General features: G+C 55.5%; 1 protein-coding gene across 20 annotated transcripts in view; it reads left to right on the top strand.

The window, feature by feature from the left end:
* The window catches only part of LOC127389888 (protocadherin beta-15-like), a 120,190-nt gene that overhangs the window by 74,240 nt on the left and 28,347 nt on the right, over positions 1–17,603 (top strand). For 6 of the 20 annotated variants that reach the window (XM_051630881.1, XM_051630859.1, XM_051630863.1 and 3 more), the window contains exon 2: positions 868–1,443. The exons of 7 other annotated variants lie outside the window; for them this stretch is intronic. In XM_051630881.1, the coding sequence (XP_051486841.1) occupies positions 868–987 (120 nt within the window). In that variant the 3' untranslated portion in view covers positions 988–1,443. Of the gene's footprint in view, positions 1–867; positions 1,444–2,946; positions 5,829–13,186; positions 15,952–17,603 lie in introns of those variants that run through there. 7 more of the 20 variants (XM_051630879.1, XM_051630876.1, XM_051630843.1 and 4 more) reach the window with 4 other exon arrangements.

The raw sequence follows: 17,603 nt of genomic DNA, 5'->3' as shown, positions 1-17,603 counted from the left end.
GTTCTTTCATGGAGAAAGGCTGGACAAGGTCATCGTAGTCATCTGATTGAGGAGGGCCTGCTGTTCTGTCTGCTTGAGAGTGGCCTGATTTTTTATCTGTTTGAGAGTTACCTGCTCCATCAACTGATTTAGAATCCTCTGCCTCCTCAGTTTCAGTCTCTGTTGTTGCCTGAAGAAACTTTGGATGTCTCAGACGGGAGCGGGTAAAAAGGGAGGAGTGTTTTGCCTTTGCCTTGCTCCTGGTCACAGGATGAACTAGCTTGACTGGAAAGGGAGTGGACGTTGTCTTTGTAGAAGCAGCTGGTTTTGTAGCACCACTTGTAGAAACAGCTGGTTCTGTAGCATCTCAAAAAATAGTGTAATGCTATGACTTCACTGTAAACTCTCTCAAGATTTCTTGACCTTCTTGGGTGCTGCCAGATACATGAACACTTCTCCATGCAGCTGTGCACGTTGAGGTACTAATTTCTCAGGTGCCCGCTAAGCTCTTGCTGTTCAAAGAGCAGGGGGGAGACAAGAGGTGATCACTGAACAAGATCCTGCACTCCTCAGTGTCCCGCTCAGTCCAAGGCCCCTCTAAAAAGGGGTTTACTAGTTTTCCAGGGATCCACATAGCACTTCACATGAGTCTGGACAATAAGTATATGTGAGGCTGAAGAACCACAAACACCACTTTACAGCCTCCTCTTAACAGGTTAGGATTTCATACCACTGATGGCTTAGACTCACTTCACTGCAGGTTCTCAGAGCTGCAGTCACAGCAGCCTCAGGGAACCATCTCCATACATCACCATTCAACTCCATTGACTGCAGTTGCTGGTGCCTGCTGACCTTCAGATGACAACCTCCCCTCTCTGTTCTTTGCAGGGCAGAGCTCCCCTCTCCGAAGACACAAGGCCCAGAGCTGTGGAAGCAGCTTGTGCTGGAAACCAGGGGATGGAGCAAAATGTCAGTTCTGATCCAAACCCTTGGCTCAGCCATCAGTGAGGGAGGAGAAAGACAAGCATGTCTGTCCTCACGGGCTAACATCCTTAGAGGGGAAAGAAAACAGAGAGACCAAACTTCCACCAAACACGTACCATGGAGGTGCAAGTCTTCTCTGTGGGAGAGCAAACCCACTCTTCCCTTGCGCAGTACTTTATTCCTATTTGTATTTTCTATTTCTTACATGGAGAGAGGAGGAGGAGGACTGTGTTGCATGCAAATTACACCTAGACTTGATATATGATTGTGAGAGCTACTGCTTCTACATGTCAGGGGAATCCTGGGATAAACATCTTAGAGCATCCAGACATCTTTCCATTGCCACTTCTTCTTTATTTTTTCTTTTTCCCTTATGAAGAGAGCTCTGTAGGAATGTCTTAATTTTAGGCAGAGTATTCAATACCAGGCCAACCAGATATGAAGCAAAGTTAATGATGCTAATGAAGTAATTAATTAAGAAAAAAGCTGATTCCCTTAGACACAGCTGACATTGGCCCCTTTGCTGATATGACCAGGAGCTGAAGGTTCTCCAGACTGTAAAGAAGGGCTTTTCAGCAATGTGTCCTCGTTTGGTTTGGTTGTTGGTTGTGGGTTTTTTTTTTACTATAAGTTTAAAATGAATGTTTCAGGAACTTTTAGTGCAGTGTAGTAGAGAATTAAATGTACAGTTTGTGGTTTTAAAGGAAAATTGGCTAAAAAGCTTTCAACAAACTTCAGGCACTGTAGAACACAGGGCGTCAAGAAGATTCCTGGTTTCTTTGCCTTCACTTCTCGCTATTATTGCTCGATAAATCATGTGATATTTCCTGTTGCTCACACATGTGTAAGAGTTAATTGCCTGATGAGAGAAACCAATAAACCCACTTCGAACTCCCTTGGTGAGTGTGCTGTCTCGAAGGTCACTCCTCGCAGTCATTGCCGAGGAAATAGCCACCTAGCAGCAGCATTTCGGGAACACATCCATGCGTTCTGAGTGGGCTGGATGCAGGGGATATGAGAGAGAGCTGGGATCAGGCCCGGAGCGAGGTGCAGGGCGGTTTTCTGAGCCCAGCTGAGGCCATTGCTGGGCGTGTGTTGGAGGGGCGGGGAGGAGAAAGCTCCCAAGGAGGGAGAGACCAGTGAGCACCAGTCGGATGCTGCGTGGCTGCCATCAGCTGCGAGCTCAGCTGAAAGATCTCGGTTGCCCAGTTGGGAGCCTTTCTAAGGGATGTGCTGGGAATTGCCACATGGAGAACCGCGTGAAAATGCAGCCCAAGGCAGAACTGGAGACGTGAGGCAGGGAGGCGGTCCCGGAGATCCATCCCTGGGGGATTTGGGAGGATTTCACCGCAGGTGTGGGGTGGGTCAGGCAGAGCCCGTTGGTTGGTGCGCACCGAGTTAATACGGCGAGAAAGCAACGTTTGTGTTGATCAGAGCAATGGGGAAAGCGTTAACTGGGCTGAATGCAGAGTGGGAGAGGAGGCTGGATGCTCTCTTGGAAAAGGCACCAAAAATGATTCTGTAGCAGTGGTATTTCCCTCACTCGCCCCTCCCCTACCCGTTTCCTCACGGCTGGTCGTCTCGAGTCAACTCTTGATCACTCCTTCTACTGAATAAGATCCTGCATCTAGACATCCCATATTAATAAGCCTTGCATATTCTTAGAATTCCACCGTAAAACATACTTGAATCAAGTCACTTTTTTTTCAGAGAACTTGGCAATAATCCATGCTCATATTTTCATTTTTCCCCTCATCATTAACAAGTTTCTGGTTGAACCTCTTGCCGTTTACACGTGAATGGTTCCGCTAATGGCCCATCGATTAGTGCCGTTAGATCCCTGGTCTTTGCTGTTGTCTCCCTTCGCTCTGGCTCCTCAGCGTTTGTGTATCTGGGGCTTTCATTAGTGACCTCTCCTCGCCTTTGATATTAACTAGTTGTTGGCCGTTGCTCCTTACACAGGTCCGGGGTTTCAGCTTGAGCTCTAAGTACAGGGACCTCTCAGGGATTTCTAAGCCAGTGCGGTAACACCAAAGAAGAAAGGACTGTAGAGTCATGGAATAGTTTGAGTTGGAAGAGACATCAAAGATCACCTGGAGCGGTGTGTCGTTTGGATGGGGTGTGCTACAGACTGCGAATTAAACAGCCTAAGGATGGTGTGTCCCAGAGCAGCATCATCGTTGCGGCAGCAGCGCTGGCCCGAAAAAGGCAGAGGGAAGATTCCGCCTTGCGACGCTGGGTGGGGGTGTTGGCCACGGAGCCGCAGGTTCCTCCGCCCGCCCCGGCTGTGCAGGCAGCGGGAGACAAAAAGCAGCCGCGGGAGCTGCTGGGGAAGGGCGGCGGGGCACGGAGCCGGGGTGCTCGGGGGCTTTCCGAGCCCCTTCTGCCGCCACCCCTGAGCCAGAGCGCTCTGCCTCGGACGCCGCTGAGAAAAAATGCTGGGAGCCGCGGAGGAGGGTGGATGGCTTTGGTGGAGAGGGATGGCGAGCGGGAGACGGAGCGGAGGCAGCGAGAGGCAAGTGCTCTTGTTTCTTCTGTGCGTTTGCGTGTGTCAGAGCGGGGCCGAGCGCCTCCGCTACTCTGTGGCGGAGGAAATGGAGAGGGAGTCCTTTGTCGCCGACATTGGCAAGGAGCTGGGGGTGGCTGCGAGCCAGCTGGCGGCTCGCAAGGCCCGCGTTGTGTCCGAGGGGAACGAGCAGCTTTTCCGCCTGGATCCGAGCAGCGGCGTCCTGACGGTGAAGGAGTCGCTGGACCGAGAGCAGCTCTGTCCGCAGAGCGAGACCTGCACGCTCTTCTTTAAGGTATTCCTTGAGAATCCGATGCAGCTGATCCGCGGGGAGGTGGAGGTTCGTGACGTGAACGACAATTCTCCCGTGTTTCCGAAGAAGGAGGTGGTTTTAGAGATTCCTGAAACGGCATCTGCCGGGTCCCGTTTCCCTCTGCAAAATGCCCAGGACAGGGACGTGGGCATGAACAGTCTGCAGAACTACAGCCTGGGCTCCAATTCGCATTTCTCCCTCCATGTCGAAACAGGGAAAGATGGCGCAAAGTCGGCTGAGCTGGTCCTGGAGCGTCAGTTGGACCGCGAAGAGCAGCGAGAGCTGAATTTAGTGCTCACGGCCACCGACGGGGGCTCGCCACCCCGCTCGGGCACGGCTCGGGTCCGGATCGTGGTGCTCGATGCCAATGACAACACCCCAGTCTTTGCTCGGGAGGTCTACGAGGTGCGGCTGGCCGAGAACAGCCCCCCGGAGCAGCTGGTGGTCAGAGTGGTGGCCACGGATCTCGACGAAGGCTCCAACGGGAAGGTGCGTTACGCCTTTACCGAGACACCGGAGCGGTGCCTGCAGCTCTTCGAGCTGAACCCTGCCTCGGGGGAGATTCGGGTGGCGGGCAACCTCGACTTCGAAGAAGAGAAGATACACAAGCTGCTTGTAAAAGCCACCGACGGCGGGGGTCTCTCCACGCATTGCAAAGTGCATGTGGAGGTCCTGGACGTGAACGACAACGCCCCGGAGATAGCGCTCACGTCCGTCAGCGCCTCCATCGCCGAGGACGCGGCGCCGCGCACCGTGGTGGCCCTGTTCAGCGTGCGGGACCGGGACTCCGGGGACAACGGCAGGACGGAGTGCTCGATCGCCGGGGACCTGCCGTTCAGCCTCAGCCCCACGTTCGACAGCTACTACGAGCTGCGAACCAACGCGGCGCTGGACAGGGAGAGGACGGCGGAGTATAACATCAGCATCACGGCGCTGGACTGGGGCAGGCCGCGGCTGAGCTCGCGGGCAAGCATCTTCGTGCGGATCTCGGACGTGAACGACAACGCGCCCGAGTTCGCGCAGCAGGTGTACACGCTGTGGGTGACGGAGAACAACAGCCCGATGGTCCGGATCGGCAGCGTGAAGGCCACGGACGCCGACGCGGGGGAGAACGCCCGCGTCAGCTACGCGCTGGTGCGGCAGGAGGGCAAGGAGCAGCCCGCCGTGTCGGTCAACGCTGTGAGCGGGGACGTGTACGTGCTGCGGGCGCTGGACTACGAGGAGGTGCGCGGCCTGGAGGTGGCGGTGCGCGCTGCCGACGGCGGCTCGCCGCCGCTGAGCGCGCAGGCGGTGCTGCGCGTGGTGGTGCGCGACGAGAACGACAACGCGCCCGTGGTGCTGCACCCGCCCCCCGGCAGCAGCGCGTTGGCGGGCGAGCTGGTGGCGCGCGGGGCGGCGGCGGGCGAGCTGGTGGCCAAGGTGGTGGCGGTGGACGCGGACGCGGGGCAGAACGCGTGGCTGTCGTACGAGCTGGCCAAGGCGACGGAGCCGGGGCTGTTCCGCGTGGGGCTGCACAGCGGCGAGGTGCGCACGGCGCGGGCCGTGGCGGAGAGGGACGCGGCCCGCCAGAGGCTCGTGGTGCTGGTGCGAGACCGCGGGCAGCCGCCGCGCTCCGCCAGCGCCACCCTGGCCATCGCCCTGGTGGACGGCTTCTCCGACGCGCACTGGCGGCGGAGCGAGGAGGCGCCGGCCGCCGAGCCCGACGGGCCCCTCACCCTCTACCTCATCGCCTCGCTGGCCTGCGTGTCGGCGCTCTTCGTGGCCAGCGCCGTGGCCGCCGTGGTGCTGAGGCTGCGGCGGGCCAGGGCCGAGCCCTTGCCCACCTTCCCGACGGCTGTGACGGAGAGCACGGCGGGCTCCCTGCCCCGCAGCTACGTCTACGACATCTGCTTCGCCGGCGGCACCGTCAACAGCGAGTTTCGCTTCCTCAGGCCGCTCTTGCCCTGCTTCCCCGCCGGGCTGCCCCCCGGCCCGCCCGACCAGCGCAGCTCGGTGTGCTCGCAGGAGGCCACCAACCTCGGCGAGGAAGGCGACTGGGCCGCACAGGTGAGGGTCCTGGCCGGGAGCAGGGGGTGGTGGGCGGCGGTGGGACCGGGGAGGGAGCCGCGTGGGGAGGTTGTGTGTGGGTGTTTCCTCAGATCTATGCCATGTCAGTTTGGAGACCATGATGTCATGTGGGACTGAGATTTCAGGGCCGTGGGGCGGTTGGTTAGGGGGTGTGGAGCACAAGTAGTGTTTGCCTCCATGCCTCTGCATGAATGGATGGAAAGGTTCTTGGCACAATCTCTAGGCATATCAAGGATGAGGGGGTCATTAAGAGCAGTCAACATGGTTTTACCAAAGGCAAGTCATGTTTGACCAACCTTATAGCCTTCTATGAGGAAATAACTCGGTGGGTAGATGATGGTAGAGCGGTAGGTGTGGTTTATCTTGATTTCAGTAAAGCGTTTGACACTGTCTCCCACAGCATCCTTGTAGATAAGCTGACAAAGTATGGGCTTGGTGATCAGGTAGTGAGGTGGGTCAAGAACTGGTTGAAAGGAAGAAGTCAGAGAGTTGTAATCAATGGGACAGAATCTAGTTGGAGGTCTGTGACTAGTGCAGTCCCTCAGGGGTCGATACTGGGACCAGTGTTGTTCAATATCTTCATCAACGACCTGGATGAGGGAACAGAATGTACCCTCAGCAAGTTTGCTGATGACCCTAAACTGGGAGGAGTGGCTGACACACCAGAAGGCTGTGCTGCCATTCAGCGAGACCTGGACAGGCTGGAGAGTTGGGCGGGAGAAACTTGATGAAATTCAACAAGTGCAAGTGTAGAGTTTTGCGTCTGGGGAAGAACAACCCCATGGACCAGTACAGGTTGGGGGCTGACCTGCTGGAGAGCAGTGTAGGAGAGAGGGACCTGGGGGTCCTGGTGGACAGGAGGATGACCATGAGCCAGCAGTGTGCCCTTCTGGCTAAGAAGGCCAATGAAATCCTGGGGTGCGTTAGAAAGGGTGTGGTTAGTAGGTTAGAACAGGTTCTCCTTCCCCTCTCTTCTGCCTTGATGAGGCCGCATCTGGAATATTGTGTCCAGTTCTTGGCCCCTCAGTTCCAGAAGGACAGGGAAGTGCTTGAAAGAGTCCAGGGCAGAGCCACAGAGATGATTAAGGGAGTGGAACATCTCCCTGATGAGGAAAGGCTGAGGGAGCTGAGTCTCTTTAGCTTGGAGAAGAGGAGACTGAGGGGTGACTTCATCAATGTTCACAAATATGTAAAGGGTGAGTGTCAGGATGATGGAGCCAGGCTTTTTTCAGTGATGACCAGTGATAGGACAAGGGGCAATGGATGCAAACTGGAGCATAGGAGGTTCCATGTGAATATCAGGAAAAACTTCTTTCCTGTGAGGGTGACAGAGCCCTGGAACAGGCTGCCCAGAGAGGCTGTGGAGTCTCCATCCCTGGAGACATTCAAAACCCGCCTGGACATGTTCCTGTGTGATGTGCTCTGGGTGACCCTGCTCTGGCAGGGGGTTGGACTGGATGTTCTTTCCAGGTCCCTTCCAACCCCTAGAATTCTGTGATTCTGTGAAATGCCTTGCACAATTCCAGGTAGATGACGTCAGTTGCTCTGCCACCATCTCTGTAGCCTTGTTGTAGAAGGCCCCCAGATCGGTCAGGCATGAATTGCCCTTAGTGAAGCCATGTTGGCTGTCACCAATCACCTCTTTATTTTCTGTGTGCCTTAGCAGACTTTCCAGGAGGATCTGCTCTGTGATCTTGTCAGGCTCAGAGGTGAGAATGACCAGCCTGTAGTTCCCTGGGTCTTCCTGTTTCCCCTTGAAAAATAGGGGCTATGTTCCCTTTTTTTCCAATCAGCAGGAACCTCACCAGACTGCCATGACCTCTCAGATATGATGGACAGAGGCTTAGCAGTTTCATCCGCCAGCTCCCTCAGGACCCGTGGGTGAATCCCATCAGGTGCCACAGATTTACAAACCTTCAGGTTCTTTAGATGGTCATGAACCTGCTCTACTCCTACAGTGGGGGCTTATTCACTCTCCCAGTCCCTGCTTTCACCTGTTGTGGCCTTTGTGTTGAGGGTGGAGCGCTTGTCAGAGAAGACTGAAGCAAAGAAGTCATTGAGGACCTCAGCCTTCTCAGTATCTTGGGTTGCTACCTCACCCGTTTCCTTCAGGAGAGGGCCTACACTCTCCTTGGATGTTCTTTTCTCCTCAACATACCTAGAGAAGCTTTTCTTATTGTTCTTAACATCCCTGGTGAGATCTGATTCTAGCAGGGATTTGGCTTTCCTAGCAGAAAAGAAAGTTTGTGTTATTCAGTTGTTCATGCTTTATAGAAGAGAAGTCTCTGGGGAGATGTTAGAGCACCTTCCAGTACCTGAGGGGGCCTACAGGAAATGCTTGGGAGGGGTTTGTTGTAAGTGGCACTGGCTTTAAACAGGATAAGGGTGGATTTAGGTTATACACAGGAACACTTTGTCCAAAGGAGCTTTGGCTACACCGTTCCTGGAGGTGTTCAAGGCCACTTTGGATGGGTCTTTGAGCAATGGGATCTAGCGCAAGGTGGACCTGCGTGTGCATGGGGGTTGAAAATACTTGATCTACCTGTCATGAGGCAAAAGCAGCAGATGGAGGCACAGGAACTAGAGGACCAGGTGAAAGAATATGGAGATGTGGGTCCATCCAGGGGATTGCCTGGGTTGAGTCAATCAGTGGTTCCAAGAGGCCACATACCTCGGGGCAGAAGGAGACTTGGCTGCACAGGTGAGGGACTTGGATGGGACAAGGGGATGGAGGGGGCGGGTGGAGAGGGAATTGAGCAGCGTGGGGGTTTGGGGAGGTTGTGTGTCAACACTGAGAATGGTCAGAGGGCTGGAGCACCTCTTTTCTGAAGACAGGCTGAGAAAGTGTGGGTTGTTCAGTTGTTCAGCATGGAGAAGAGAAGGCTCTGGGGAGACCTTGGAGTACCTGAAGGTAGCTTACTAGAAAGCTGGGGAGGGACTATTTGTAAGGGCAGCTAGGGATAGGACCAGGGGTTTAAAGTGGAAGAGGCCAGTTTTAGGCTGAACATTAGGAAGAATATGCTTGAGTTTGCGGGTGCTGAGAGACTGGCCCGGGATTCCCAGTGAAGTTGTGGATGCCCTGTCCCTAAAATTGTTCAGGGCTTGGTTGCTTTAGACTTGGAGCCATACGGTAACTCTGGAAGTGTCCCTGCCCATGCAGGGGTGTTGGAACTACATGATCTTTAAGGCCTCTTCAAACCTCAACCATTCTGTGATTCCATGACCTAATAGAAAGGGGCGGGGAAGAAAGGGGAAGGGAATGGACACAGGTCCCTGTTTGGGGCCACGGGCCACTCTTTTCTCAGCCTCCCTCACCTTCTCACTTGCCCTTACACAGCAGATAGGTGGCTCTGGAGCTTGAGGGCCAGGCACATGAGGATGTAGATGAAGGTCCACCTAGGGGGTGGCTGGGAGTGAGTCAGTCAGCCCCACACAGTATGGCTGCCTCTGCTGAGAAAAAAAAGGGATGGTATTTGTTGCAGGCCATTCCCTTCTGAGGGGAACAGAGGGCCCAACATGTCAACCCAACCCATCCCACAGGGAAGTTTGCTGCCTCTCTGGGACTAGGATCAGAGATGTTACTAGGAAAACATCCTGGTCTGGTGATGCCCTCTGATTATTACCTACTATGGGTCATGCAGGTCGGCAGTGATGAGGTTGCGGAAAGAGCTCCCGAGTGACCAAAAGGCACTTCAGGGCACTGAGGTGATTGGTTGAAGGATGAGGAGCACAAGCAGTGTTCTCTTCAATCTCTCCAGTGGCAGGAACAATACTGAAGGAAGAGGAAAACACACTAGATTTCCAGGTGGCTCAGAGGCTGAAGCCATTGGGGGAATTTTGTTTCTTGGTCATGGGGAGGTTCACACAGCTCCAGGCCAGCTTGTTACAGATGGAGTTCAGCTGTCTCAAAGGGGCAAAGGGATTCCTGGTCATGAGGTGGTAGGCTCATTGAGAGGGCTTTAAAGTAGGCTTGAAGGGGCAATGGGATAAACCAGGCTCACTGGAGAGGAGCCTCGTGGTGCCATGTCAATATTGGGTGTGAAATCAGCAGCCCAGCTCAAGTGCATCTCCACCAGGGCAACACACAAGGGCAGCTGGAAGCCATGGTGCAGCAGGAGAGCTACGACTTAGTTGCTATCACAGAAACATGGTAGGATGACTCTCCTTCAGAAGGGAGAGGAAAGGCAGGGGAGGTGGTGGGTGGCTCTGTATGTTAGGGAATGTTTTGGTTGTACGGAGCTCACCGACTGTGATGATGACGTCAAACGCTTAAGGGTAAGGATGAGGGGGAAGGCCAAACAGGTAGGTAGCCTGCTGTGACCCTGTTAGAGACCTCCCAACCAGGATGAAGCAGCTGCTGAAACATTCTGCAAGGATCTGGCAGAAGTCTCAGAACTGCCAGCCCTTGTTCTCGTGGGTGACTTCACCTTACTGGGCATCTGCTGGAAACACAACACGGCAGAAAGGCAAGAGTCTAGGAGGTTCCTGGAGTGTGTGGAAGAGAACTTTGTGACACCACTGTTAAGTGAGCCTACCAGGGGGTCTGCCTGACTGGACCTGCTGTTCACAAGCGCAGAAGGACTGGTGGGAGCTCTTGTAGTCACCAGCTGCCTGTGTCTCAGCAACCATGAATTGACTGAGGTCTGGATTCTCAATGAAGTAAGGATGAGGGGTCAGGAAAACCATTCTCATGGACTTCAGGAGAGCAGACCTTGGGCTTTCATGATGCTGGTGGAGATAGCCCCTTGGCAGACAGTCCTGAAGGGAGAAGGAGTCCAGGAAGGTGGCACATTCTTCAAGAAGGAAGTCCTAAAGGAGCAGGAGCAGGCTGTCCCTGTGTGCCCTAAGGAGAACTAACAGGGAACACAACTGGCCTGGCTGAAGAGGAAGCTTTTGCTGGGACTCAGGAAAAAAGGAGAGTTGAACACCTTTGGAAGAAGGGACAGGCAACTGAGGAAGAGAACAGGGATGTGGTTAGGTCATGCAGAGGGAAAATGGGAAAGGCAAAAGCCCCTCTAGAACTCAATCTGGCCAGTCTTATACAAGATAAGAAACATGTTTTTACAAATACTTCAACAACAAAAAGAGAGCCAAGGAGAATCTCCAGCCTTAATGCCTTCTTTGCCTCAGTCTTCAATAGTCAGTGCAGTTCTCCTCAGAGTATTCAGCTCCCTGAGCTGGAAGTCACTGATGGAGAGCAGAATAATCTCTCCCTAATCTAGGAGGAAGCAGTTAATACCTGCTATGGCATGTGAACACTCCAATCTGTGGGACTGGATCAGATCTCCCTGAGAGGACTAAGGGAGCTGGTGGAGGAGCTTGCCAAGCCTCTCTCCATCATTTATCAGCAGTCCTGGTTAGCAGGGGAGGTCCCAAGTAACTGGAAGCTTGCCAAAGTGACAGCCATCTACAAGAAGGGCTGGAAGAAGGATCTGGGGAACTGCAGGCCTGTCAGCCTGACCTCTGTGTGGGGAAGATTACGGAGCAGTTCTTCTTGAGGGTGCTCACAGGGCATGTGCAAGACAACCAAGGAATCAGGCCCAGCCAGGTCGTGCAGGTCGTGCTTGACCAACCTGAGCTTCTTCTCCTAGAAGCAGGTGACCCACCCAATGGATGAGGGAACAGCTGTGGTTGTTGTCTCCCTGGACTTTAGTAAAGCCTTTGACACCACTTCCCACAGCTTTCTCCTAGAGGAGCTGGCTGTTCATGGCTTAGACAGGTGTACTCTTTGCGGGGTAAAAAATTGGCTGGACACCAAGCCCAGAGAGTTGTGGTGAATAGAGTCAAATCCAGCTGGTGGCTGGTCTCAAGTAGTGTTGCCCCGGCCTCAGATTTGGGGCCGGTCTTGTATAATATATTTGCAATTGATCTGGATGAGGGGCTTGAGAGCTTCCTCAATATGTTTGCAGCTGACACCAAATTGGATGGGAGTGTTGATCTTCTCATGGTTAGAAAGGCTCTGCAGATGGATCTGGGCAGGCACCTTGGATTCTGGGTTCAGTTTTGGACCCCTCACTACCATAAGGGCCTTGAGTGGCTGGAGCAGTTCCAGTGAAGTGCAGTGAGGCTGGTGAAGTTTCTGGAGAAAAAGTCATATGAGGATTGGCTGAAGGAACTGGGGTTGCTTAGTCTGAAAAAGAGGAGGCTGAGGGGACATCTTCTCACTCTACAACTGCCTGAAAGGAGGTGTCAGTCTGTTCTTCCAAGTAACCAGCAGTAGGACAAGAGGCAATGGCGCCAGTTTGTGACAGGGAAGGTTTTGATTGGATGTAAGGAAAACTGTCATTACTGAAAGAGTGGTCAAGCATCAGAACAGGCTGCCCAGGCAAGTGGTGGGGGTGTTCAAAAAACATGCAGAGGTGGCACTTTGGATCACAGTTTAGTGGGCATAGTGGTGTTGGATTGGTGGTTGGACTTGGTGATCTTAGAGGTATTTTCCAGCCTTGATGAGTCTACGACATCAAAGGTTTCTGTCTAACTGAGCCATTCTGTAATTCCATGATTTGACAATGCAGCCTCCCAGCTCTTTCCTGACCCTGTCGGGTACTCCCAGACAGTACCAGCACCTCTCTTCTCCATGCTGCTGTACAAGTAAAGGGAGTCATGTCTCAGGCGCCCGTTAATCTCTACCTGTTCAAAGGTCATGGAGGAGAAAAGAGGCGATAATTGAAACAGAACCTCCTCTGCTCACTCTCTCTGAGGCCAAGTGATGCAGAAAGCTTTACCTGGGATGAACGCAGGCTGGGAGAAGAGGCTGAATTATATTTTGGAAAATGAACCAGAAATGGGATCTGTTCCAGTCGTGTTTCCCCCGCTCTCCCCTCCCTCCGACATTGTATCACGATTTTTCTTCCCGGATCCAGTCATGGTCTCTCCCTTGTAATGGAGATCCTACCTCTAATCTTCCAATAATAAGCTTGGCACTTTCCTAGAAGTTCCCTCGTAAACTCCTTTGCGATAATCCATTGTCATGTTTTCTTTTTTCCCCTGATCATTAACAAGTTTCTGGTTGAACCTCTTGCCGTTTACACGTGAACGGTTCCGCTAATGGCCCATCGATTAGTGCCGTTAGATCCCTGGTCTTTGCTGTTGTCTCCCTTCGCTCCCGCTCCTCAGGGTTTGTGTATCTGGGGCTTTCATTAGTGACCTCTCCTCGCCTTTCATGTTAACTACTTGTTGGCCGTCGATCTTTATACAGGTCAGAGAGTTCAGGTTTGATCTCTGAGCACGGGGAACTCTCAAGTATTTCTTAGCTTGTGCGGCAACATTAAATGAGAAAGGACTGTAGAATCATGGAATGGTTTGATTTGGAATGGACCTTAAAGATCCCCTGGAGCGGTGTGTCGTTTGGATGGGGTGTGCTACAGACTGCGAATTAAACAGCCTAAGGATGGTGTGTCCCAGAGCAGCATCATCGTTGCGGCAGCAGCGCTGGCCCGAAAAAGGCAGAGGGAAGATTCCGCCTTGCGACGCTGGGTGGGGGTGTTGGCCACGGAGCCGCAGGTTCCTCCGCCCGCCCCGGCTGTGCAGGCAGCGGGAGACAAAAAGCAGCCGCGGGAGCTGCTGGGGAAGGGCGGCGGGGCACGGAGCCGGGGTGCTCGGGGGCTTTCCGAGCCCCTTCTGCCGCCACCCCTGAGCCAGAGCGCTCTGCCTCGGACGCCGCTGAGAAAAAATGCTGGGAGCCGCGGAGGAGGGTGGATGGCTTTGGTGGAGAGGGATGGCGAGCGGGAGACGGAGCGGAGGCAGCGAGAGGCAAGTGCTCTTGTTTCTTCTGTGCGTTTGCGTGTGTCAGAGCGGGGCCGAGCGCCTCCGCTACTCTGTGGCGGAGGAAATGGAGAGGGAGTCCTTTGTCGCCGACATTGGCAAGGAGCTGGGGGTGGCTGCGAGCCAGCTGGCGGCTCGCAAGGCCCGCGTTGTGTCCGAGGGGAACGAGCAGCTTTTCCGCCTGGATCCGAGCAGCGGCGTCCTGACGGTGAAGGAGTCGCTGGACCGAGAGCAGCTCTGTCCGCAGAGCGAGACCTGCACGCTCTTCTTTAAGGTATTCCTTGAGAATCCGATGCAGCTGATCCGAGGGGAGGTGGAGGTTCGTGACGTGAACGACAATTCCCCCGTGTTCCCGAAGAAGGAAATGGTCTTAGAGATTCCTGAAACGGAATCACCCGGGTCTCGTTTCCCTTTGGAAAGCGCCCAGGACAGGGACGTGGGCATGAACGGTTTGCAGAACTACAGCCTCGGCTCCAATTCGCATTTCTCCCTCGCTGTCTCAACTGCGGAAGACGGAGCCAAATTCGCGGAGCTGGTCCTAGAGCGTCAGCTGGACCGCGAAGAGCAGCGAGAGCTGAATTTAGTGCTCACGGCCACCGACGGGGGCTCGCCACCCCGCTCGGGCACTGCTCGGGTCCGGATCGTGGTGCTCGATGCCAATGACAACAAGCCGGTCTTTGCTCAGGAGGTCTACGAGGTGCGGCTGGCCGAGAACAGCCCCCCGGAGCAGCTGGTGGTCAGAGTGGTGGCCACGGATCCCGACGAAGGCTCCAGCGGGCATGTACGTTACGCCTTCACCCAGACACCGGAGCGGACCGTGAAGCTCTTCGAGCTGAACGCTGACACGGGGGAGATTCGGGTGGCGGGCAACCTCGACTTCGAAGAAGCGAAAACACATCAGTTGGTGGTGAGAGCCACCGACGGCGGAGGGTTTTCCGGGCATTGCAAAGTGCAGGTGGAGGTCCTGGACGTGAACGACAACGCCCCGGAGATAGCGCTCACGTCCGTCAGCGCCTCCATCGCCGAGGACGCGGCGCCGCGCACCGTGGTGGCCCTGTTCAGCGTGCGGGACCGGGACTCCGGGGACAACGGCAGGACGGAGTGCTCGATCGCCGGGGACCTGCCGTTCAGCCTCAGCCCCACGTTCGACAGCTACTACGAGCTGCGAACCAACGCGGCGCTGGACAGGGAGAGGACGGCGGAGTATAACATCAGCATCACGGCGCTGGACTGGGGCAGGCCGCGGCTGAGCTCGCGGGCAAGCATCTTCGTGCGGATCTCGGACGTGAACGACAACGCGCCCGAGTTCGCGCAGCAGGTGTACACGCTGTGGGTGACGGAGAACAACAGCCCGATGGTCCGGATCGGCAGCGTGAAGGCCACGGACGCCGACGCGGGGGAGAACGCCCGCGTCAGCTACGCGCTGGTGCGGCAGGAGGGCAAGGAGCAGCCCGCCGTGTCGGTCAACGCTGTGAGCGGGGACGTGTACGTGCTGCGGGCGCTGGACTACGAGGAGGTGCGCGGCCTGGAGGTGGCGGTGCGCGCTGCCGACGGCGGCTCGCCGCCGCTGAGCGCGCAGGCGGTGCTGCGCGTGGTGGTGCGCGACGAGAACGACAACGCGCCCGTGGTGCTGCACCCGCCCCCCGGCAGCAGCGCGTTGGCGGGCGAGCTGGTGGCGCGCGGGGCGGCGGCGGGCGAGCTGGTGGCCAAGGTGGTGGCGGTGGACGCGGACGCGGGGCAGAACGCGTGGCTGTCGTACGAGCTGGCCAAGGCGACGGAGCCGGGGCTGTTCCGCGTGGGGCTGCACAGCGGCGAGGTGCGCACGGCGCGGGCCGTGGCGGAGAGGGACGCGGCCCGCCAGAGGCTCGTGGTGCTGGTGCGAGACCGCGGGCAGCCGCCGCGCTCCGCCAGCGCCACCCTGGCCATCGCCCTGGTGGACGGCTTCTCCGACGCGCACTGGCGGCGGAGCGAGGAGGCGCCGGCCGCCGAGCCCGACGGGCCCCTCACCCTCTACCTCATCGCCTCGCTGGCCTGCGTGTCGGCGCTCTTCGTGGCCAGCGCCGTGGCCGCCGTGGTGCTGAGGCTGCGGCGGGCCAGGGCCGAGCCCTTGCCCACCTTCCCGACGGCTGTGACGGAGAGCACGGCGGGCTCCCTGCCCCGCAGCTACGTCTACGACATCTGCTTCGCCGGCGGCACCGTCAACAGCGAGTTTCGCTTCCTCAGGCCGCTCTTGCCCTGCTTCCCCGCCGGGCTGCCCCCCGGCCCGCCCGACCAGCGCAGCTCGGTGTGCTCGCAGGAGGCCACCAACCTCGGCGACGAAGGCGACTGGGCCGCACAGGTGAGGGTCCTGGCCGGGAGCAGGGGGTGGCGGGAGGCGGTGGGAGCAGGGAGGGACAGAGTGGGGCAGGTGGTGGTTGAGTGTGTCATCACTGACAATGATCAGAGGGCTGGAGCACCTTTCCTCTGAAGACAGGCTGCAAAAGGTGGGGGTGTTCAGCCTGGAGAACAGAAGGCTCTGGCTAGACTTTAGAGCACCTGCCAGTACCTTAAAGGCACTAGGGGCTTGCTGGGGAGGGATTTTCTATAAGTGGTACTGACTTTAAACAGGAAAAGATAGATTTAGGTTAGAGGGACCTCAATAGAAGGAGAAATTGTTGAGAGACTGGGGAAGCTTGGAGGGAGCATCATTGGAACATCGTGTGTCCGGGTGTCATCACTGAAGGTGGTCAGAGGTCTGGAGCACCTCTTCCATGAGGACAGGCTGAGAAAGTGGTGGTGTTTAGTTGTTCAATCTGGAGAAGGCTTTACCAAAGCGAAGGCTCTGGGGAGTCCTCTGGAGCAGATTCCAGTGCCTGAGCGGGCTACGGGAAAGGTGGGGAGGGTCTATTGACAAGGGCATGTACAACAGGACAAGGTTAATTAGTTGTTCAGCCTGGAGAAGAGAAGGTTCTGGGGAGACCTCTAGAGGACCTTTTAGTACGTGAGGGACATGTATAAGAAAGCTGGGGCAGGACTTTATGATGTCTGTTGGCTTTAAATAAGAGGATGGACAATACAGGTTGGACATTAGGAAGGAATTCTTAGCTGGGATGGTGTTCAGTCACTGTCCCTGGCTGCCCAGTGAAGGTGTGGATGTCCTGTCACTGGAAGTGTTCAAGTCCAGTGTGGATGGGGCTTGGAGAACCTGGTCCAGTGGGAGGTGTCCCTTCCCACTTGCCCTTATACAGCAGACATGTGGGTCAGGAACTTGAGACCCAGGTACATGAGAATGTAGATGAAGGTCCAGATGAGGAGATGGCTTGGGTGAGTATGACAGCCTCTGCTGAGAAAAATGCAGCGCAATTCTAATTCCTTTCTGAGGGGAACAGAGGTCCTAGTATGCCAGCCAGAGCCACCCAGTCTGCTGCCTCCCTAAGTCCCGGGTCAGAGATGTTAGTACAAAATTCCATTGTCTGGTGATGCCCTCTGATTATTACCCAGTATTGGTTATGCAGGTTGGCAGTGATGAGGTTGCAGAGAGAAGGCCAGAAGCAATGAAAGGGATTTCAGGGCACGGGGGTGATTAGCTCAAGGATCAGGAGCACAGGTCGTGTTCTCCTCAGTGCCTTCAGCAACAGGGAAGAACACTGAGAGGAAAACAGCCCTGGTTAATACATGGCTCTGAGGCTGGTGCCATTGGTGTGATTTTGACTTCTTTTGATCAAGGGGAGGTTTACATGGCACCTGGGGACAGGTGGAGTTAAACTAGGTTTGCAGAGGAATGGGTCACTGAACAGGAGGCTAAGGGAATGACTGGTGGGAGCTGTGGTTGCCAGAGGCCACTTTGAGCTCAATGACCATGAAATGATTGAGTTTTCAATTGTTGGTGAAGGAAGGAGGGGGGTCAGCAAAACCACTCTAATGGCCTTCTGGAGGGCAGACTTTTGACTGTTCAGGCCACTGGTTGAGAGAGTCCTTTGGGAGACAGTCCTGAAGGGAAAGGTTTCAAGA

This window comes from Apus apus, chromosome 13 (genome assembly GCF_020740795.1).
Source record: "Apus apus isolate bApuApu2 chromosome 13, bApuApu2.pri.cur, whole genome shotgun sequence".
Taxonomy (NCBI): Eukaryota; Metazoa; Chordata; class Aves; order Apodiformes; family Apodidae; genus Apus; species Apus apus.
This window is presented reverse-complemented; position numbering and strand designations above follow the sequence as displayed.